This window comes from Thermobia domestica, chromosome 1 (genome assembly GCF_964235325.1).
Source record: "Thermobia domestica chromosome 1, izTheDome1.hap1.1, whole genome shotgun sequence".
Lineage (NCBI taxonomy): Eukaryota > Metazoa > Arthropoda > Insecta > Zygentoma > Lepismatidae > Thermobia > Thermobia domestica.
The window spans coordinates 265,824,843-265,843,673 of record NC_137454.1 but is presented as its reverse complement, the minus strand read 5'-3'; the positions used below and the strand labels follow the sequence as shown (position 1 = coordinate 265,843,673).

The 18,831-nt window shown below is 36.0% G+C and overlaps 1 protein-coding gene across 3 annotated transcripts in view; it reads right to left on the bottom strand.

Annotated features, from left to right (window-relative positions):
• Positions 1-3,758: 3,758 nt before the first annotated feature.
• The window catches only part of LOC145660877 (glutamine--fructose-6-phosphate aminotransferase [isomerizing] 2-like), a 364,008-nt gene continuing 348,935 nt past the window's right edge, over positions 3,759-18,831 (bottom strand). For all 3 annotated transcript variants that reach the window (XM_081726310.1, XM_081726317.1, XM_081726323.1), the window contains one exon: positions 3,759-8,189. In XM_081726310.1, the coding sequence (XP_081582436.1) occupies positions 8,079-8,189 (111 nt within the window). In that variant the 3' untranslated portion in view covers positions 3,759-8,078. The remainder of the gene's footprint in view (positions 8,190-18,831) is intronic.

Below are 18,831 nucleotides of genomic sequence, written 5' to 3'. Positions count from 1 at the left end.
GCGCCACATCCCGACGGGTAAACTCCAGGTGTTCGGAGACCCAGATCGTCTTTGGTTGGTCGTAGTATGTTTTTTATTTTCGCTGGAGGTTTGTGTATTGTCCTCATGTTGTACCTGGCGAATAGTCTGCTGAGCTTTCCAGAAGTGTAGCCGATGTATGGGAGGCAGATTGTGTTCTTCAGTTCTTCATTCATAGTTTCTTTTGCACTTTTGTTCTTGTTGTCAGTGTCCTTCGTTCTGGTCCTTTTCAGGGTCATATTTATCTCTCTCCTTTTGTATCCATTTTGGAGCATGGTGGTGCGAAGGTGATTAAGTTCCTCTGTTAAACAATCCTTGTCGGAGATGGAGAATGCTCTATGTGCTAAGGTGTTGAGAACTCCAAGTCGTTGAGCTTTGTGATGGAAACTGTTTGCGTTCAGATATAAATTTGTGTGTGTTGGTTTCCTGTATACTCTATGGCCTAGGCTGGTATTCGGTCTTCTGTATTCCATGATGTCCAGGAATGGTAGACGGCCTTGTTGTTCAACTTCCATCGTGACTTTAATACTCGGATGCTGGTTGAGATGCTGCAGAAATTCCTGTGAGGAGTTGCGTCCATGTGGCGAGATGGTCAAGGTGTCATCAACATATCTATAGAAATATGTGGGTGCAAGTGGTGCTATGAACCAACAGACGGCGTCGCCATGGGTTCTCCACTTTTATCCGCAGTAGCCAATTTTTATATGGAACACTTTGAACATGAAGCACTGAAGAAAGCACCACTTGCACCCACTAAGGACCAGAACGAAAGACACTGACAACAAGAACAAAAGTACAGACTAAGCTATAAATGAAGAACACAATCTGCCTCCCATACATCGGCAACACTTCTGGAAAGCTCAGCATTCCATGTGAATGTGGTAAGTTATATATTGGACAAACAGGACGAACCATTGAAGCCAGATGCAAAGAACACAACAGTTACATAAGACTAAACAAACCAGAAAAATCCGGACTGGTTGAACATCGCATCAAACAGAAACATAAGATTTTATTTACAGATAGCAAAATGCTCAAGAGTTTGGGACCGAAGGTTAAAGGAAGCTGTCGCAATCACACAAGAAAAACCTAACCTTCACAAAGACACAGGATTCCAATCGAGTCAAACATGGACACCAATCATATCCCGCCATTTCAACCACCAATCAGAAGAGTCCAATCACACTTACATGAAGTATATATTCCATACGCTCTATTGCCCGATCATATTCGCCTGGAGATGAGGACGATATCAGCCCTCGAAACGTCGCAAGATATAACAGTATTTACCTTGCTGCTAGCCCGAGAAGACCTGTTGACAATAGGTCGCCAGGAAAGCTTGAATAGATACTTTATAAAAGTTATCGTGATCTTTTCAATTATGTATCAAATTGTCGGGTAGAGAATGTTGTACCGCTTAAGTGAGTAGTTCTATTAAATTATATAGATAGAATTTCGTCTGTTTCTATGACATTAAGCAATGGCAAGTTCTCGCAATTATAATTTTAAGCAGTGTTGCGAACTTGACAGATGTTCATCATATTTCCGAATCGGGTTGAGATATCAAATTGCTGTATACGGCATTCTGTTGATATTTTGTTTACTGAAAACGATCTATGCTCTGGGCGTGATATTTATCTATGCACTTTTTCGAATTAAAAACTTCAGAAGTAAAATTTTCAGTTCCTTGTAACCTTGTTCTTACTTATTACTAATATGTCATATCACGACTATAGTATTAGCCACAAAGGTACCTCCGATGTGCACTGACACATCCGTCTCACTTATGTTATTACTGTCGTAGAGGCCTCCAAAATGTTGAGTCTGTGATACTGTAACGTCGTTAATCTGACATACTGAATATAAATGCAGTGTACTAAGTTTTCGTTTATCATGTAGATTTGAAATAACCTGATGTAGTCATTTAAGAAAAATACAATTCTGAAGTTGGGTTTGTTAATCAGGTGTTACTGTCGAGTATGTCCAACAATGAGAATACTTATAATATTTGCATGTTGCAAAATTTCATCGATTTTTATCAACTAGTGTAAAAGTTAAACTGTCGTTTCAAGGTAAATGATTCTTCCTATATACGATGTATGCAGAATGAACGATTTTCCTTGAAACAAGTTTGTAACTTTTAAACTAATAGATAAAGGAAATTATTTCACGTGATGATTTAGCAAGATGAATTTGTACATAAAACAGCGTGATTCTTTATAGGTTTACAACTTCAATCAGTTATAATTCTTTATTGGAACCACATACAGACTTGGTTTATATGTCATTATACTGCAAAACACTTCAAGTTTGACTCACGTAGTGAGTATTTGGGGAGTTGACCACACACGGCGCAACCGGTCAGTCGTTCAAAATGGACGCTTTCACTGGTGCGGAAAGAGCTAAGTGCGTGTTTTGGTTTGAAGAAACTAAGTCAGCAACGAGTGTACAGCGTAAGTTTCGCACACAATACGGCAAGAAAAAACCCAGCAGACCAACAGTGTAAAAATAGAACCAGACGTTTGTTGAAATAGATTGTTCTGTGCGACACACAAAGGCTCCAGGGCGCTCACCCGTGAAGTGAACGTGTTCTGCGCTGTTTCCACAGCAAAAATGATGGACCATTCTTCTTTGCTGAGAGCACTATCACCGGCAACGCCTATCTTGATATGTTCCAGAACTTCCTTGTTCCACAGTTAGATGAAGATGACTACGATGGCCGCTTATGGTAGCAACAAGATGGCGCCCCGCCGCACTACCTGATAGAAGTAAGGGTATTTCTTGATCAGAGTTTCCCAGATAAGTGGATAGATCGTGGTGGACCAATTGCCTGGCCGCCAGTCTCCAGATTACTCGCCACTTGACTTATTTCTGTGGGGGTTTATGAAAGATAAGGTGTACACCCTTCCCCTACCTGATAATGTTAATGAACTGAAACATCGCTTCACCACAGCCATTGCGGACGTTACAGTCGAAACGCTTGCTACTGTTTAGCAGGAAATCGACTTTTGTTGGAATGTGTCCAGGATGGCCTCAGGTGCACACATTGAGCCATAATGGACTTGTCACAAAAACTTGAAGTGTTTTGCAATATAATGACATATTCTGTTGATATAAATCAAGTCTGTATGTGGTTCCAATAAAGAATTATAACTGATTGAAGTTGTAAACCCTATAAAGAATCACCCTATTTGTACATACAGTATATAAATTTAATTTGTTATGTAAACAATTGTTTCTCTACGTAGGATTCAGAGTGTGAACATTCAAAATTTATGAATACATAGTTCTTACATAGTTCTTTCAAGTTTATAAATTTAGCATATTAAGACACAGTGATCATCAAGTAAGTGCGAATAGTGGTGTAATTATAGTGTTTTCAGAATACTTTGCGAGCTCACTTTCTATTTTAATGACACTCACTAAATACATAAAATGATGTAAAGGTAAACAGGTTCCACTGAATAGTCAGATAGGATATCGATAAAGACCACAGCGTTGACAAAAATTATGCACCGAAAAGAAGATAATTTCGTGGTACAAAAGTAAGTTCACTGTACTCATTACAATTACAGTTTGAGCTATACTCAATTCTTGTTCACTTCTTAAAGTAAGAAAACTCCATGAAATTGAAACTGAACCATACGTTTCACTGATGTAAGTAATTAGTTTATATCCAATTACCTTGAAACTACGAACAAGAGGGAATTTACATTTATAATGTTAATGAAACATCTATAAATGGTATAGAAGTTTTTATTGTGAGAAACCTTTAACCTATTTCCTATAGTTATTTAATTTACAAAAGTGAAACGGAATGTATTGATATATCTGTAAATATTACTAGGTATGAAAATATATTTATAAATACTCTCTTATAAACACACACTAGTGTTCTCCATAACAGCTTACAAAGTTTCATCCATCATTGAAGTGTTCAATTTTCGTAATGATAATTTTATCCCCACCACCGTATCACCTTACACCTCATAATATTTGATATAGTTGAAACGGAAACGCTCTTATTACTGTTGTTAGTATTTGCGTTTAGTATTTTATTAAAATGATATGGATATATAAACGTATTCCATCGTGAAACATGCAACGTAATGCTAAAACTTATTATGGTTACTTTCTTCATCTGGAGTGGAAAAATCTAAACGAATGAAATTAAACAAAATAACACATATGAGCTAGCTACTGGATCTCATATGTTGGTACTCAGTGCAAAGTTTGTCTAAACTTTGCAGATGTACAGATCTTTACTACCAATATGATTTTTATATCAGAAGGAAGTTCGTATATTGGCATTTGTAATCTACATATGTCCAACATTTTGTTATCTACTTAATTGCGTCCTAATGCGCTACAAATTACTTTTAGCTGTATGTATTTAAGAAGTTTGAGAAACTTTAGTTCAAGAAAGCTAGAAAGATGCTCCAAGAAGACATTTAAGCCAAACGAATCTAATTAAATGAGAGACTAAATTTAACTGAATTTAGAAAAAAAAAAATAAAAAGGCCAGAACATAACTCTATATATGATCACAAAAAGTTAACATATTTATTTATAATGGTTTTTCTTCTTTTGCTGCTAAGTTTTTCATTTACTCTGAGCACAACAAACCAAATTCGGATCATCACATCGATTGTTTTGCAAGTTACAATTTCTGTAATCGTGATTACTAATGCTAAGAAATAAATTTTTCACAGCCGAAGAGAAATGTATCCACAAAAACTGAAATATAAACTGTCAAGTATATTCTCATTTTCTCTCTCTCTCTCTCTCTCTCTCTCATATATATATCTTCAAATAGATCGGAGTCTTGCTAATTCGAACTTGGATAATTTGAATAGAAGTTTATTCCCCTTCAAAACTACTGAAAACAATGGTAAATCGTGCTCGGATAATTTGGAGTAATTACAGTACATCAATTTTGAGTTTTGGACAGAGTGCAAACAGAATAATTCAGTTTTAACTGGTTTTCAATTATCCAGAAGCAGCCTAGAGAAGACTGACTCAAAAACACAATCCATTTGATGATGATAAAGAAGATGAAGATGAAATAGGCAATGAAGAAAAGTAACAGCGTGTGTCAAACTCGTCTGAAATTTCCGAAATGGTAGAAAATTTACGATGATTACTGAATATTAACTAACAATTTTAATGAATTATTTCACGTAACAAATGAAACTGAAGACCAAATGAAACTGATTGTGTAAAAACAATCAAATGAAAACAAAAATCACGAACTTCTTTAAGTGAGAAACGATAAATAGAATTGTGTATGTGATTTTGTGCGTTAGTATATGTAATACTGTACTTAAATGAGTTCTCTATGGTAGATATCGCTTAATTTATGTGCGAGCAAATGTTATTTTGTTTGTTTGTGGTATTGGATCACTAAAATAATATGCTGCAAATCAATTATTGTGTTCATGTATAGTAGTTTTTTTCGATTGATTTTAGGTATTTAAAAATGCATACGCTAAATGGCACTTGTTTCAAAATAGCACGTTGACTCGAGACGTTCGGACAGGAGGTGGAGTTACCGAGTGTGATCGGGTTTTTCATAGTCAAAAGGACAGAAACCGCTTGAAATCTATTGAATTGTGTGCAATTTATGGTAACAAGTGCATGACATTCACAAAGATGTGTGTAACTAGTGTGAAAGTTCAAAGTAAGGCGCATAGGTATGTTCGATGAAATTTGTTTCGGACGGCGATGCAGTTCCCATAAACAAATGAATGTTAGTGCTATGAGTGAAATGATTCAACGGGCCGGCGAGGAATAATTCAAAGAATAGCGAATCAAGTGGGCATTGTATATGACAGTACATAGAGGATCATGTATGCAGCATTGGGTATTACAAAGTGTCAGCAAAGTAGGTCCTTTGAAGGCTCACACCCTCCACATGGAGAACCGGATTTACTTCGGTATGAGAGGATGGAAATGCATTCCTCGACTGCATTGCTACTGATGACTAATCGTTTCTGTGTCATTACATACCGGACTGAAAGCGCCGGAGTATGGTGGAACACAAACTAACTTGTTCCCACTTAAAAACTTTAAGACAACTCTGTCTGTAGGGAAGGTTTTGCACACAGATTTCTGGAACAGAGTGAGAGTGATTCTGCTTATTGTTGCGGAAAAGGACAAACCATTTATGTTGCTGCGTGTTGTGCCACACGGGATTATTTACGAGCTGTCCGAGGAGAAAATACCCCACAATCTGGAGGAAGTTATCATACTGTATAACAAAGTGCATCCCAGTTGATGTAACATTGTTGCAAAAATCTCCAGTCTTGAAGCTGGAACCCAGCATACGGCCTAAAGCTGGCTTGGCCAGACTTTCTCTTTTTCGGACTACTAAATATATTATCTTAGTAACTAGTATTTCCGCAGCATCAGTGATCCGAGTTGCATCGACGATTTAGCGTCTACCCAAACGAATTCTACTACATGGTTATCTAAAACTTGGCGTGACGTTGGGACAAACGTTTCAATGACAATATCTGTTAGTAGAAAAGTAGAGGAATATCTAAATTTCAAACTTTATATTTCAACTTTTGTGAATATATTTCTGCTTTGCTGTGAAAAATTTGCTCAATTTTTAGTTCTCCCTCATAGTTACATTATAATTTGAATAGATACTGATGGTTACGAAGGAATGAACTATGTCATGAAAGTTGAGTATATTCGAATGTCTGCTTCGATTAATGGTTTAATCCCTCGGAGCTCAAACCACCAAAAGCAGGAGTTCTGAAGATGGTATGTTGAAGAAAGAAGCGAAAAATTATGCTGTTACATCTGATGTTTCAAAACACTTACGAGAAAACCTGCACAGAAATAAGAACAAAAATCTTGGACAAATACAAATAAAAAACTGAAAGATATACATAATGCACACGCATAATAGATCTCTCTTTGATAGGATACACTAAATAGGGTATAGAGTGATATTATAGAAATGTACAAGTAAAAATTTCTGAACAATATTTACTGCTTTTATAAGTTTACATAAAACGATTTTTTTTTTCGGTTTTAATATTGGAATTTATGGACTTCAGAAGAGCACATTTTGAGTAACGTAAGAAGAGGAAAATGACGGAATGGTAGCGAAGATCATTAATTATTATTTAACTTTTGAATAAGATATTTCTCATAGTTTATCTTAAAGAAATGAATGGATGCAGTTTCTGTTGAAGCCATGTGGTCTATAAGCATTACTGACGCTTAATTAGGTAGGCGTTTATCGTGGAGTTTAGAGCTTGTCTTTTCATTACAAACATACAATTTATCAAATTCCTAATCCACTTCCAGCTAAAAGGTTTGAAAGAAAGTTTCAGCATCGATATCGAAAATTCAGCAATTGCATTTAACAAATGAGACCTTGCAAATAGATAGATAGTAATTATAGACAGAATGTGTCCTTTATGCAATTTTATGATACGTGAGTACTAAAAGAGCAAAAAATATTATATTACCTACTTCAATTTTCTTCAATTTAATAACATTTCTTAAAATTAATTACGGGAAGGAAAATATTATATCTTTAACATAATATTAAAAAACAGATGTTCACATAGTTCCAATATGGAAGTCATAATCACACATATATGTAAAATTCTTGTTCATCTCCAATTTCCGTTATTACATTTACATATTTATAACTAATGATTATTCATTCTCATTATATCTTGTGTGATTTGAGTTTCATATGCGGCATTAAAACACCTCACGATAAATGTACATGCACCACTTTATTTTGAAATTTCATAAGGCCAATAAACTGGCTATACTTCTTTACTGCACTTTCTCTAGATATAAACACTAACAAAAATATATAAAATATTTCATTTATATCTATATACATTTTATACTCAGTACCACTTCCTTAGAACAAAAGCTGTCGATGCATCTGAACAGGTAAGATTGTTATTTCATTTTCTTTCTTAATTTTTTTACTGGTCTTTATTTGTAGCACTTTAACAAAAGGAGCATGTATGCTGTTGGGATGAAATTAATTCTGAAATCAAAAGTATGGTAAAATAATGCAATTACTCTACAGTCACAGATTTGGCTAAATTTCTTGGGCAATCCACATTACATCCACGCAGTACAGCGATGTGATAAGAGAGCAACTGCATAGGTATTACAGTCAAAATACCCTAAAACGAGAAAAAAATATATAAGTGAATAATGATCCCTTTGTGTGAACCACAATAGACTAAATTTTACATTGGTATATCTATCTATCTTTATATCTATATCTATCTATCTATCTATCTATATAGATAGATAGATAGATATCGGGGAGAGGGAGTACATTTGAACTTCTAAAATTAAATTTTGAATTTTTATTTCTTACAATTTGATTTACTCTTGTTGGAGTCTTATTGGGTATGAAACTCTTTAGCTGGAGGTTTTCCAAGGAGGCAGGATATACCAATGTGAATTTCAAAAAATAACAGTGAGAAAAATAAGACTGTTCAAATGAACCTCCCTGGGAGTAGAGTTAAACAAGGCTGGGGTAGATTTGAATTTGGTTCAGGCAGTTTTGAACAATTCATTTTGATCCAGTAATAACTTTTATTTTATAAAATAAAGTGGTGCAAAAAATTAAAGCAGCTAGAGAAATTAGGGAAAAAATATTTCTTTTATCCTGGACAAATTTTTAACTGAATATTTATGCTTTTAAAGAAAACGTGTAAAAACAAAATAATAAATCAAATTCACTTCTCTGACAGAATTGCGTATCAAATAAAAGAACTCAGTGAAGTCATTTAATGTTCAACAACGAACAACTACTTATACATAATTAACTGAAAAGTTATACGTTCATGTAGTCTAGCGACTTGTAGCTGCTTAAATTTATGAAAGAGATGAGTTTGCGTTAATAAGGCATCGGCTCCAATTGTGATACGACAGGATGGCTTGTTTTCTTGGCAGTGATGGAACGTATTCGAAACTCACTGCAACTACGATTAGCACATTGCCAAGATGTGGGAGGACATCATTTGAACATTATCTGTAGGTACGTTCATTGTCAGCACGTATAACCTAATAGTTTGTAGTGCTGCTCTGTGTTAGATACTACGTTACATGTACAGTACATTGTTCATTTCATTACGACATCATGCATTGTATTCTGGTTGTTATTTCATTATATTACACGACTGCTTACACTTGTACTTATTTCTACCCTCTCTCTCTCTCTCTCTCTCTCTGCAAGTTTCTAAGTGGTATACTACTTTCCACTTCTCTGCAACCATGCTCAGTGGACTTTGCTTTATCACCGACCCCAAGCCCATTTATCGCATTTAAGTTGAAGTGGAAGAAAAACAGCGTTAATTTCGAACTGAATTGACGAAGCCTCGTATATGAGAGAAACGTCTCGAAGCCTTCTCTCACAATTTTGATACGTTTTTCTATGTTTTGGTGTACTAGGCTTCAACCAAATCGCCCAGGACTCCCTTACATGGTAAAGAAAGGAAGAAAATCGCTCAGCGTTCGTTCCACGAGGAAGACTCATCGATATTTTTAGCCATGATTCTGGCCCCAATGTTACGAGTGAAAATCGGGATTTTCCCGGCTGACCATATACAAGCCATAGTTAGCTAAGGGAATCTCCAGTGGTGTTTCTGCTAGCGTCGATGCACGATCCGTGTTGATCGTTGCTCTGTAGGTCGCCCCTGAACATAAGTTCGGTGTGCCGTTCTAAGTTAATCCGCGCGCTGGTGTGAGTGAGAGCCGGACTTGTAAAGTCCGCGTCAATACAACCTTTATTTCATATTTTGTGCGAGGTGAACAAAGTCTTGGGCTCTACTCTTTTATGTTATATTTCGTGGATTGTGTCAAGTTGTGTGCACTTTCAAATGAACAATGTATCACATCCAGGGCCGGATCTATTCGGGGCATTCGCCCCGGGACGTAGTTGGTTAAGATCATGTAGGAGGCGCCATTTCGAGGCAAGATTAACGCTGGCAAGTTTGGAAGGTCGTATGGATGATGATCGGGTGGTTGGTGAAATGAAGAAAATGTGAGAAAATCTGAGCTGAAAAATGTTCTCGCAGAACTTGATGAAATCATACCCACTTCCTCTAATTCAGAAGTCAAATCAGTTGCCAAAAACTAGGTTCCAGCGGTGCTGATTCATACGTACTAATACTTCAAAAGAAGAAATTTTTGATTTCATTATTCGTTAAATAATTTTTGAAAATACTAACTATTGGCAATTTATTTGTAAATATTAAAAGAAAAATTCGATAACACTCAAACGAGTTGGACAACTTATTCCTTATTAACGTATTTCCGTTAGGTTACAAATATGACTGAGTGTTCATGATTTGTATAATATTTGTGAAATTTTACACATTGAAACACAAAGAGAAAAGGGGATAATATAGTCAATAAACACCTTAAATCTATGAATGATTCTATATTTGATATTATCCGTTAATTTCGAGCATTTTTAACTCTGTAACTCGTTTTCTCCATTCATTTTCTTTCCTTTATTTTCAGGATTACATCATCACTGAATTTCTCCACTGGAAACAAACTAAAGACAAATCAATTATTGCGTAGTAATCGTGGTTAAGTGGTCCAGGCGCTAGACAAGTAATCTGAAAACTGGCGTCGTTAGCTTTTTAAAGCTGGGGGGGTCGGATGAATCAAAATCAAAATCCTCTTTCCGACGAAAGTTACATATACAAAGTAGTACACTTTCTTTAAATATACTTGACTAAAGTCTGGGGGGGAAGGACGCGAACCCGCGACCCTCCCGCTAACGACGCCCGTGATCTGATTGTAGTCGAATCGAATCGGATCCACGAACGGCAAGTACACACGATTTTTTTTACTTTAGAATTTTTGGTGGCGATTGATTGGCGATGACACACGTTTTATTTTCTTCTGATATTTGAATACTCTGATGTTTCAATACTTGAACTATCAAATCTTCACGAATAATAATAATAATAATAATAATAATAATAATAATAATAATAATAATAATAATAATAATAATAATAATAATAATAATAATAATAATAATAATAATAATAATAATAATCTCATAGAAGATTAAAAGTTAGGAGCTTATAATCGCTCAGGGAATAACATTACAGCCAGAAATGTAACATTTGGCCAGAATATTTCGGTTTTGTTTAGTGTTGCTCACAAGAGGAATTTCTCATCTCGTTTCTGAAACAAAACAAAACAACGCTTTGGTTTAAAATGTTGGTAGTTGCAGAGGTATGTCCTGGAGGTCCAGACGCCCTCCCAAAATCCCGACTTATCTGTAAGTTTTGTCTAATTTTAGGCAACTTTAAAAATTTTAATGCCATTATTATTATTATTATTATTATTATTATTATTATTATTATTATTACTGAAAATTTAAGACCTCAATATTAGGTCCTATTGCAATGTAAACAAGCGTACTGAAGTTGATAGGAAAAGAAAAAGGAAAGGATGAGAGATAGTGATAGAGAAAGGATAAGAGCTATTAGTATCCGAAACGAAACGAAAGGTGAGAAAGATGATGTCAGCTTCTGAACAATATTAATATCGAAACTTCGGATGCCTAAACAGAAATTAAGTATAATTTGTCTTCACCACGATACATAGTAACACGCTTTCTTTGGCTAAAAGACTTTGGATTATATATGCGTTATATTGATATTTTATCAAAAATATAATAGCAATATAAAAAAGAATAGTTCCTATTTACAAATTTTGGTTGAACAGATAGAAGCAACGTGTTGGACATGGCGAACGAAAATATTATTATTTCTAGCAGTAGGAGTAATAGTGAAAGACGTTCGGAATAATTGCTCCGAAACAATATTGTTTCAGACACATTTATGACTCATACTAGGCCCTAAGCATGACCCTTAGGGGTCGTATTCATGAATTGTTTGCTAGAAACGTTACATTTTCCACCACAGTACGAATCAAGGTTGTAGACAGACATGTGACGTCATTTTGCTAGTATTTCACCTGTGAAGAAAGCTGTCTCCACTGTAACTCACAAGACCGAAAGAAATTGAGCATTTTTCATTTTAATACACATCAGAAGTATGCATATTGTAGTTCATAAAAACAACTTACCTCACCAAGAACCGAACCCGGGACCCTTGAATTACGAAACGAATGCTCACGCTACTACGCTAAGACTTCTCTGTTAAGTAAAATATTTAAAAACACTCGTTTATGAAGGAAATTGCACACGTTGACGATAACGACGAAACACACTGGTTTCTGTCATGATAAAATACTATACTCGAGAGACTTCAAATTAAAAAACAAAAATAGACTTATAGTGCAACAGAACAATTTTTTTTTTCTGATTCACCGAAAGTATCTCCGTATCTTGCTATTATTGCAATTACAAATATCAATATCCAAAAATGCCTGAATATATATATATATTTTTTTTTTTTTACTTACAAGGAGAAAGCAGACTTTGGTAAATTAACATCGGGGCCATTTTTTTGCGAGGCGATTGTGAAATTTAAAGTGTTCATATTACAAAATGGGAGAGCGCAATGACCTAATATAGCATAGAAAAAGAGTTTTAAAAATTTTCGACTCGTCGCATGTCGTGCGTTGCGCAAATTTTTTTAAGTGGCGTCGTGGCAGAGTCAGAAGCGTTTGTGACTCACGTTTTAAGGGTTACGGGTTCGATTCTCGCGGGCGTCAACTTTTTAGTTTTTTTTTTTTTTGCTTCAACCAATAAAGTAGCCACTTGTAGCTACAAGTAAAATGTTAATTCTCCGTATGTTTATAATGAGTTAAAACAAAAATATTCAAATCAGTTGTAAAATCTTTCAACATTTCATGGTAACTGGCAAGGGCGCTGATCCTGCCCCCCCCCCAAATCTCATGTGGGCCCCCTGTATTTTTATGAATATGTATTTTTTATTATATGTATTGTTGTATGTATTTTTTAATGAATGGGCCCCCCAAATTTACAGAGAAATCGGCGCCGTTGGTAATCTGGCAAAAATATAATCTATTTCGTAAATATATTGATATCAGGAGTTATATTGTGGTTACAACAGTCGTTGCGTAAAAAATGTTCTTATACTTCGTGTCTGCATTTGTTGACAGTGTGTGTATCACTAGAACTGGCACAAATGGCACGGGTGGATGAGTTGGACATGTCCCCTCCAATCTTGAAACTGAGAAATTGTGCCCCCAATAATCCGATCTGAAATGTGTTTTTTGGGGGGAAATGTGATGAATTGTCTCCGATTGCCACAAAGAAAAATGAGGTGAAATTGATATTCCCCCAGAATAAGCATCAAATCTACCCGCCCACAATGTTGAAGACAACTCTGCTCCTCTGATCCTCCACAGTTTTGTTTTTCAACATCATAAATATTTTCAACATCGCTTTATGGGAACGGTCTTACCCGTCCGCCCTCCCCCCTTCCCCCAATATTGGAGACAGATTTTCGCCGCTTAATAGAAGGGGAATAAGTGGTAATCTCCTTTGGTTATAGTAACATCCAGTATTACCAAAGAGGATTTCCTTCTCATCACCCTTGTAATTTTCACACTGTCAACAGATGTAGGCACGAAGCGTCAAGAATATTTTTTACACAACGACTGTGGTAACTATAATATAACTCGTGATATCAATATATGTACGAAATAGATTACATGGGGACAATTGGGAATCACGAATTGCCTTATTTTACATATACAATATCTACACACAATTTCAATCCCTTCGATTCACTTCTTCCCGTACTTCTACGATAATATTTACTTTTTGTGGAAGAGGCCTTAGCCCCAACACTGTTTCTCCGCACAAGCTAAAAACACATGTTTGCTTATGTGGGTAGGACTGTACCCATAAAGCGATGTTGAAAAACAATACTGTGGAGGATCAGGGGAGCAGAGTTGTGTTCAACATTGTGAGGCGGGTAGATTTAATGCTTATTCTGGGGAAATATCAATTTCATTTCATTTTTCTTTGTGGCAATCGGACACAATTCATCACATTTCTCCCCCCCCCCCAAAAAAAAACATTTCAAATCGGATTATTGGGGGCACAATCCCTCAGTTAGGAGATTGGAGGGGACATGTGCCCCTCATCCACAAGTGCCATTTGTGCCAGTGCTCGTAATACACACACTGTCAACAGATGTAGACACGAAGCATAAGAACATTTTTTACGCTACGACTGTGGTAACCACAATATAACTCGTGATATCAATATATTTACGAAATAGATTATATTTTTTGCCAGATTACCAACGGCGCCGATTTCTCTGTAAATTTGGGGGGGGAGCATTCATTAAAAAATACATACAACAATACATATAACAATAAAAAATACATATTCATAAAAATACATGGGGCCCACATGAGCTTTGAGGGGGCCCAGGATCAGCGCCCTTGCCAGTTACCATGAAATATTGAAAGATTTTACAACTAATTTGAATATTTTTATTGTTTTAATTCATTAAAATAATTGTGGGAAACTCCGACATCTGGGGAACTCCGACACTTGATAGTTAGCAACACTGTAACTTTTAGTTGAAGGACAATAAAAGATAACCGATTATCGAGGTTGATGCAGGAAAGCTTTAAGACTTGTTGTGGGAAGTCTCGCCATTACAGTTGAATTTACTGGGATAAAAGAGGGAACAAAAAGAGCTGAGGTGAATTCATGCATCCGGAAATATGTGTGTATTATAAAATTGTGATACTGAAAGGTAAGTAGTGATATCAAGATCATTGCGAGTTGTTGTTTATTGAGCATTGTATGGTGGCACAAGCTCCATGCTGAGTAATGGGGTACAAATCGTTTGCCCATGCAGTGTTGCTAACTGTACCTATAATATACTAAATTGCAGACGTGCTACTACGGGGAACTTCGACACTTCGTGAATGGCAAGGTTTTTGTGCCTTAGATGGGTATAATTAAGCAACACACTTAAAATCGTGTATGTTGTGTTTTTCAGGGTGTGAATATGGTAGGGAACTATAACAGAAAATCATCGAAATGCCAGTGAACTGTTGAGACAAAGAGTGCTGCTATCGACGAAGTGAAAAATGGTATGCCTTTGGCTACTGCTGCTCGTGCATACGATGTTCCCAGGACACACTGAGAGACAAAATACGCTCTGGATATTCGCGTCCAATATTAGGAGGACACATGACCTTTACAAACAATTGAACAAGAGAAGATATTCGAGGAACATCTTTGTCCATGAGATTCATGTGGCTATGAGTTAACGATTAATGATTTACGTCACGTAGCCTATCAGTTCGCAGATAAACATAAGATACCACACCGATTTAACAAAATCGCTCAAATGGCAGGATATGAGTGGGTTCATTCATTCCTGTCTAGACATCCAAAACTTAGTGTACGGAAAGCCGAAGCTTTGTCATTCACTCGAGCCAAAGCAATAACAAAGGAAACTGTTGGTAAATTCTTCTCCCGATTAAGTAAGTCCTACGATGATTTACATTTGTGGATAAAAGCAGGTAACATCTTCAATTGTGACGAGTCAGGGTTCCAGCTTGTTTATAAACCAGGAAAGTTAATATCAGTAAGGGGAAAGAAGGGCGTTTATTCTCAAACAAATGCAGAGAAGGGGAAAACTGTTACTGTTGCAGCTTGTGTATCAGCCACTGGACAATTCTCACCACCATTTATTATTATGAAAGGGAAGAGAAAGAAGGAATAATTTCTACTAGGAATGCCACCAGGAACAAAAGTAGGAATGTCAGAGACAGGTTACATGACATCCGACATTTTCCCCAAATTTCTGGATCACCTAGCCTCTCACAAACCAGAAGGACCAATATTGCTTGTGTTAGGCAGTTATGGGGCCCACTGCAAGGATGTGCATGTTCTTGAACATGCATTGGAGAATGATATTCATATGATTTGCCTTCCTCTACATGCTAAGCACAAAATGCAGCCCCTAGACGTTGCATTTTTTAAACGCCTTAAGCAGTATTACAATGATGCATGTAAGCTGTTCGTTCGTATATGCTCATCCAGGAAACCCAATTTCAAAAATACACTTTGGACATCTCAACAAAGCTTGGTCTAAAGCTGCATGTGTTGATACTGGTGTGAGTGGATTCGAATCAACAGGAATTTACCCACTAGATCCATTCAAAATTGCAGATAGTGACCTTATGCCATCGGTACCTCATTCATTAAATGACAATCTTCAAAGAGACACCGTTGAAGGACAAGGAAGCAGTGTTCCTTCAACTTCACAGGCAACTCCGTCTATTACTTTCCATGACTTGACCCATACACCTACAAAAACAGTGATTCGTCTCAAAGGAAAAAGGCAGCAAAAACAGGTTTAAATGCAGGTGGAATAATAATCACGTCTCCAGAGTATATGGATGGTCCTCGAAAAAATACAATCGCGCCCTAAGAGTAACCAGAGGAGCACTCGAAAGGTTTTACTTTCTAGACCGAGCCAGCAAACCTTCGAAGCACCCCAATCCTTGCGCAAACGCAATGGCAACTACGTTTGTCCCACATGTAAGGTTCAATATAACAAGAGCACTAACTGGTATCATGAACTATGTGTTTCTAATGCAGATTACCCTTACTTTACATGTGACGATTGTTTGTCAAGTGATTAGAACAGATCCAGAAAGGACGAACTTTTTGACTTACATTTGTATCCTTTTGATAAATAAATAAATAAATAAATAAATAAATCGTAAAAATGGCATTATAGGACACTTGTATTATTTTACTTTAAATTGTTGCTTTTTCGTATGCATTAAGATTATTTCATATGCTGCCTGTATTACATTAAAACTAAACTTTCTAAGCTGTCGCTGTTCGCCTGAGAAGCTGTCGAAGTTACCCACACATTGTGGGTAACTTCGAAATGTTGCGTGGTTTAATTTTATATTTTTTCCCCACAGTTGTAGGTGTGCTACATGTATGGTTACCCTGTCATCTATTTGTTAAATAATGTACTTGAACTTTAAGTACAAAACACTGTTGTAAAAAATTGCACTTTTCTGTTTTTGCCAAGAAACCACTTACCATGTCGGAGTTTCCCACAATTCCCTTATAAACATATGGGAAATTAACATTTTACTTGTAGCTACAACTGGCTACTTTATTGGTTGAAGAAAGAAAGAAAAAAAACCTAAAAAGTTGACGCCCGGAAGAATCGAACCAGTAACCCTTAGAACGTGAGTCACAAACGCTTCTGACTCTGCCACGACGTCACTTAAAAAAATTGCGCAACGCACGACATATGCGTCGAGTAGAAAACTTTAGGACGCTTTTTCTATGCTATATTAGGCCATTGCGCTCTCCCAGTGTGTAATATGAAACTTCAAATTTCACAATCGCGTTGCAAAAAATGGCCCCTAATGTTAATTTACCAAAGTCTGCTTTCTCCTTGTGAGTGAAAAAAGAACTTACAGGCATTTTTGGATATTGACATTTGTAATTGCAATAATAGCAAGATACGGAGATACTTTCGGTGAATCAGAAAAAAAAAAATTGTTCTGTTGCACTATAAGTCTATTTTTGTTTCTTAATTTAAATTTGAAGTCTCTCGAGTATAGTATTTTATCATGACAGAAATCAGTGTGTTTGATCGTTATCGTCAACGTGTAAAATTTGCTTCATAAACGAATGTTTTTAACTCTTACTTAACAGAGAAGTCTTAGCGTGGTGGCGTGAGCATTCGTTTCGTAATTCAAGGGTCTCGAGTTCGATTCTCGGTGTGGTAAGTTGTTTTTATGAACTACAATATGCATACTTCTGATGTGTAATAAAATGAAAAATGCTCAATTTCTTTCGGTCTTACGAGTTAGAGTGGAGACAACTTTCTTCACAGGGGAAGTACTAGCGAAATGACGTCACATGTCTGTCTACAACCTTGATTCGCACTGTGGTGGAAAACGTAACGTGCCTAGCAAACAATTCATGAATACTACCCCTAAGGCTCATGCTTAGGGTCTAGTATGAGTCATAAATGTGTCTGAAACAATATTATTTCCGAGCAATTATTCCGAACGTCTTTCACTATTACTCCTACAGCTAGAAATAATAATATTTAACTTAACCACGATTACTACGCAATAATTGATTTGTCTAGTTTGTTTCCAGTGGAGAAATTCAGTGATGATGTAATCCTGAAAATAAAGGAAAGAAAATGAATGGAGAAAACGAGTTACAGAGTTAAAAATGCTCGAAATTAACGAATAATATCAAATATAGAATCATTCATAGAGTTAAGGTGTTTATTGACTATATTATCCCCTTTTCTCTTTGTTTCAATGTGTAAAATTTCACAAATATTATACAAATCATGAACACTCAGTTATATTTGTAACCTAACGGAAATATGTTAATGAGGAATAAGTTGTCCAACTCGTTTGAGTGTTATCGAATTTTTCTTTTTTAATATTTACAAATAAATTGCCAATAGTTAGTATTTTCAAAAATTATTTAACGAATAATGAAATCAACAATTTCTTCTTTCGAAGTAGTAGTACGTATGAATCAGCACCACTGGAACCTAGGTGTTCACGCCCTGTTAGACCACCAAAATTTTCATTGGAGGTTGGATTCTTCCCCTCAAACGATCCATCCATACTTTTAATTGATTTGCAGGTAGGACTAGCGCGAAACTTGGCGCAAAGCTTTGGGTTAGTTAAAAGACAATAACCTACCATATATACCGCGTAATCTATCCGTATATTATTTGATACGCGGATATGTGTAGTTATATGACCTAAGTAAACTTGTTCGTATAATCCTCATTTGAGTTAATTATAAGATTAACT